The sequence below is a fragment of the Sinocyclocheilus rhinocerous genome, unplaced genomic scaffold (assembly GCF_001515625.1).
Source record: "Sinocyclocheilus rhinocerous isolate Xijiao unplaced genomic scaffold, SAMN03320098_v1.1 scaffold2214, whole genome shotgun sequence".
NCBI lineage: Eukaryota > Metazoa > Chordata > Actinopteri > Cypriniformes > Cyprinidae > Sinocyclocheilus > Sinocyclocheilus rhinocerous.
The window spans coordinates 17,916-23,634 of record NW_015636528.1 but is presented as its reverse complement, the minus strand read 5'-3'; the positions used below and the strand labels follow the sequence as shown (position 1 = coordinate 23,634).

General features: G+C 38.7%; 1 protein-coding gene across 1 annotated transcript in view; it reads left to right on the top strand.

The window, feature by feature from the left end:
* LOC107747791 (transcription factor 7-like 1-B) overlaps positions 1 to 5,719 on the top strand; it is a 76,114-nt gene that overhangs the window by 63,706 nt on the left and 6,689 nt on the right. The window contains exons 5-9 of the mRNA XM_016562380.1: positions 1,002 to 1,134; positions 1,243 to 1,345; positions 1,441 to 1,524; positions 4,861 to 5,001; positions 5,302 to 5,461. Coding sequence (XP_016417866.1) covers positions 1,002 to 1,134; positions 1,243 to 1,345; positions 1,441 to 1,524; positions 4,861 to 5,001; positions 5,302 to 5,461 — 621 coding nt within the window. The remainder of the gene's footprint in view (positions 1 to 1,001; positions 1,135 to 1,242; positions 1,346 to 1,440; positions 1,525 to 4,860; positions 5,002 to 5,301; positions 5,462 to 5,719) is intronic.

Here is a 5,719-nt window from a genome sequence, read left to right as displayed (position 1 = left end):
TAATAGTAAATGTTGAAATTAACACACTCTAACAAGGAACAATACTTACACAGCTTTCATTAATCTTAATGCTGCAAATGGACTCATTTTAAATTGTTACCATTTCATTTCAACTGTCATGCTTAAAGATGCACATCTTTAAATATATACACAAAGGCCATAGCATTAAAATTATATACATATGGATATTGTATGTATACTCTCACACTTTAACTGCTTCTATTCTTGAACACTTGATGATTATCTAATCAAAATAAAAGCGCAGCGCTGAGTCTAGGAGAACTCACCGGTATCACACACACTCCGGACGCGTCGCGTTCAACTCGAGCAGCGGTCTAAAACAGTTTATTTAATCACCAAATGGACACAAGTTTACTTCAAGAATGAACAATGTGGCATAAATGAGTTTGAAGTTCGGTGTTTAAAAAACAGAGCAAACAGAAAGAGAAAGCGCAATCGATATTATAGCTCTAAAAATGAAGCATACAGACTTTATTAGAGCCACAGAAAGACAAACGTTTCGCTGACAATGCACAATACACAATTCATTATGTACATTAACAACGATTCAGGACAAATATAATGTAATTGTAATGGAGAACTATGTGAATTGCGCTCTGTGGCGCGACAGGATTTTCTATTGGCTGCATTTAAATCCGCGTCTGAAGTTTCCCGCTCTGTTCAGCATGCAGTATCACGTGTCTAACTATCGGCATGGATTTTTGCCGATAACCGATAGTTCCAGCAATCAACTATCGGTGCCGATTAATCGGCAAAACCGATACATCGGTTGACCTCTACTTTTGCACTCCATAGAATTACTTAGTTTTGAATTATTGAATTATTTGCTATAATTATTCCCATTTCAAACTGTTCAACTCACTAACCCTACGTGGAAGCAATAGTAATTCTTAAGTAATTCTTAATGCTGATAAAAAGGGTCCGTTTTGATTTCCTATCTTTTGAGTCTGGACCTGACCCGCTCTCGTTCTTTCTTTCAGTCTAATAAGGTCCCGGTGGTCCAGCATGCTCACATGCACCCCCTGACCCCCCTCATCACCTACAGCAATGAACACTTTTCTCCAGGAACTCCACCAGCCCACCTCTCACCGGAGATCCTGGACCCAAAGACAGGTACTGCACACTCTACTTACACATTTTTAACTGAAATGCATTTTAAGTGAATTTTTCATTTTCACATTTTTGTCCTCCGTCGTGACTGACTGTGTACCACTGGTTCAGGTATTCCTCGGACCCCTCACCCCTCAGAGCTGTCCCCCTACTACCCCCTTTCCCCTGGGGCCATGGGGCAGATCCCTCACCCATTAGGGTGGCTCGTCCCACAGTGAGTATCCCACAATCCTAATAGATACTATCCTCACACCCTGATTCATACGGATTCTCTCTGATTCACTGTCTCTCTCTCTCTGTGCATCTCAGGCAGGGTCAACCCATGTATCCCATCACCGCCGGGGGTTTCCGTCACCCTTACCCAGCTCTTGCCATGAACGCATCCATGTCCAGGTGAGTTGTGTGTTTTGCAGATTGATTCTCCCATAACGCATGGACTCTTTTCACAGAGTTTGTTGATGTATTTCCATTTAAATTTAGTACACCTTTTATTTTTTTCAATTAAGTTATTTAAAGGTTATATTACCCTAGCAATAAGGTTGCGATGACATGGAAGTAGCGACAGATCTTTTATTCTCGGTTGTGATGTACATCCAAGTGTAACAAATTATCAAAAAAAAGTGGTTTTGATTGTTTTATGCATCGGTTGTTGATTGGAATTTGAGATTGTAGACGTTTCATACAAAAACAGAGGTCGATAAAGTAAGCTGGCTGGACAAAATAGTTATATTACAAGGTCCAATAAATAAAAGATAAGTGCAGGTTAATTGTTTACAGTAAGATTAATAACATGCGTTTAGAAAATACATGCGGCGAGTTGTCAATTCATTGTCGTTCACAAAAAAACCCAAACAGACAGTCAAAGTTTTTTGAAGGAGTTTACAAAAGTGTTACACTTTATTTTACGGTGTCCTTGTTACACGTTACATGTACTTACTATTATAGTAACAATACATTATGCACAATTACATGCAAGTAACCCTAAACCAAACCCAAATCCTAATCTTAACCATATAGTAAGTACATGTAGTTACTTAATATTACTCAGTACTTAAATGTATAATTACACTGTAACAAGGACACCTTAAAATATAGTTTAACCCAACCCTGAATTAGCATTAGCAACATACAAAATTAAAATGGTGAAACCTGAAAACAAGTACAAATTGCTTTGAGTGATAAATGTTCAATTAGGTAACACTGTATTTTTAAGGTGTTACACACGGTTACATGTACTTACTATAGTAATAATAATAAATTATGCATAATTACAAGCAAGTAACCCTAAAACAAACCCTAACCTTATCCTTATAGTAAGTACATTTACGTCATTAATATTAGTACGTATTTGTGTAATTACACTGTAACAATGTCACCTAAAAATAAAGAGTAACCATTTAATTTTTGTTTGCTAGTTTGTTGAATGAAGGAATCTGTAGTGTTATTTTTAAGTGTTGTGAGAAATGCAGTATGTTAATTATTACATCTGCCGTAATCCATGTTTTTCTTAATTTTTCCTCTTTTGGATGGTTGTGTAACCTTAACAGGGGATTCTTCTTTTAACATTTACTGTAGTCTTCCATTATACCTCTGTACTTCAGCAGCACCATTTAACTCTGCTGTTTCCAAACCAATAAACCTGCTTGGAAGAGTTTATTTCACAATTGTACACACTCAAGATGAAATAGATCTGAATCAACAAGAACTGCTCGTTGTTTAGTGGTAGCACTGGATTAAATAAGAATGATCTGTACTGAGCTTCTCTTGTTGTGTTGTGCGTGTTAGGGATTCTTGAATTATTCATACAGAGTTGATAGTGATCAATAGTCCGTCCTCCTCCAGACCTTTACAACCATTGTCAGTACAAGCGAGTGCAAGCCCAGCCCTGCTCGTTTCTCCATTGGTATTTGTGTGATACAGAAGGACTACACTTTCTGTAGTTACTTTGAGAATAGACGTATCGAGTGTGTTTGATTTGACCCCTCCTTCCATTTGGTCCTGAATTGAAAAGCAATATCTGCTTTATAGTAAAGACAGCCATATGATTTAACATTACTGAAATTTCACAAGCAAAAAAGATCCATTGTATATTGCCAATAGTGTAGAAATATATGAAGCACAGCTCACACAGAAATCGCTTTCAAACCCACACGATCACATGGATTTCTACTGAAATTCATACTTTCAGTCTAAATTCTCCTTTTGAGGTGAGACTGCTTTTAGTCTGCAGAAGCTCATGCTAATGAAGTCTCTTCTTGGTATCTTTGTGCCTACGCCAACTGAAATTAAGAGGGGTTTTTCTTTTCATTTAATAAAAGAGTCAAAGAGGAAGGGGGGAACACTGGTCACTTTTTCTGGTTCTGGCTGATGACAGGCCTTCATTGTGCGTTCACCTCAGTAGAAGCCCTAGGCGCTGGGATCAGAACCGTGTCCCATTCAGCCGGTTGTAGGAAGTGGTTTCCTTGGAATTTTGGTCTGGAGTGTCGCGCTTTTTGCGTTACCACAGTAACCCCGTACTTCACCTGTAACAGGAGCGGATAAAGGAGCTTTTCAGCTGGTACTTTATTTGGACTGAATATGACATATGAATAGAAATAGGAGTGTGCTTTAGTCTAGACACGGCATAGTTCACCCAAAAATGAAAATTCTGTCATTTACTCACCCTCAGGTTGTTTCCTTCGTCTGCTAAAAACAGAAGAAATGTTTTGAACAATGTTGGTAACCAAACAGTTTCTGGTCTGGACTTCCATAGTATTCGTTTCCATGCTATAAAAGTCAATGGGTACCAGTGAAGGTTCGGTTACCAACATTCAACAAAATATCTTATTTTATGTGCTGCAGAAGAAAGAAACTTATACAGGTTGAGGGTGAGTAAATAATAACTCATTTTTGGGTCATTCTTTAAGACCTATCATTGAGTTTTGAGTATTATTATGGGATGTTTGAGTCATAGTAATTCTGTCATTAATTACTCGCCCTCAAGTTGTTCCAAACCCGTAAGATCTTCGTTCATCTTCGGAACACAAATGAAGATATTTTTGATGAAATCCGAGAGCTTTCTGACCATTCATAGACAGCAACACAACTGACACGTTCAAGACCCAGAAAGGTAGCAACAGGAAATAGACAAACTATTTTACCCGCGGGATTTTTTTCTCTGGTGCTGTTTTGCGGTGTTGGTAAATTCACCACTTAATTTTGAGTTAAAATATGTTGTTGTAACTTGCGTTACTGAGATTGTAACGAGTAATAATATTACCCAAATTTGATTAGTAATGCGTTATATTACTGCGTTACAGCAAAAAGTAATATACTACTGTAATATTATTACTTTTGTAATGCGTTACTCCCAACACTGGTCAGGACATCGTTAAAATAGTCCATGTGACTTCAGTGGTTCAACTGCGCAAAAACAAAAATAACGGCTTAATTCAACTATTTCTTCTCTTCTGTGTCCATCTTCGACGTGCATCAGACGTGTGACAAATATTTCATTTTTGGGTGAACTGTCCCTTTCAGGGTTAAAGGTCAAGGTGTGCAAGCTGAACAGGTGTAAATATAGTCGGAGTGATGGTTTAGTGGTTCGCACACATTGAGCCTTGGTGCTCACGTAGGAAATGCAGATTCAAGTCTAGCAAAGTCCAAAATCCTGTAAGATGGGAGGGCGAAGATTTGTTTTCTTGGATTCAGAAGGCAGTAATGCTTATTTGCCACTTTCTTTCTTTGCAGTTTGGTGTCCAGTCACTTTTCTCCTCATATCGTTCCTCATCATCATCACGGCCTTCATCAGACAGGCATCCCTCACCCAGCCATCGTCTCAGTGGCTATTAAACAAGAGCCCAATGGAGAACTCAGCCCAGCAGCTAATACGTAAGCACACGCATACAACACACTTCCCTCCTGTTTATGTTTTCTTATAGCTTTTTGGAAACTGACAGGTATCCTGTTTTATTACTAGTGGCTAATAGCATTAGCTTCACACTTTCACCTCCACTTAGTGATATTTTGGAGAAAATACATTTATCAGTGTTGTCTACCAGTTTGCCACCTTTATACACGCACTCCTCCATATCCTTTTTTCTCACGTCACTCCTTCACACACACACACACACACACACAAACACACACATCCGGTACAAAGGCTGACCCACCTGTCGTGTGTGTTTGCAGAAAGTCTCCAGTCTCGACTAAGAAGGAGGAGGACAAAAAACCTCACATAAAGAAGCCCCTAAACGCCTTCATGCTCTATATGAAAGAGATGAGGGCCAAAGTGGTGGCCGAGTGCACGCTGAAAGAAAGCGCTGCCATCAACCAGATCCTCGGCCGCAGGGTGAGTAAACCGTTTAGTCCTCGTATGAACACCCATCTTGAGTGAACCAGTCACAAGTGGTCAGAAACAAATGCTGGGGTAAATGTGATTCAAAATTTGGATGTAGTCGAAAACATACATTTGTTGTGTAAACGCTAATGTGTCCCACAGCATCAACATATCGCCTACTCGCCTGTAAATCAACCGTTGTGCTATTGGTTCCTTAAATGATATATATACATATTGCAGATTTTATATATATATATATATATATATATA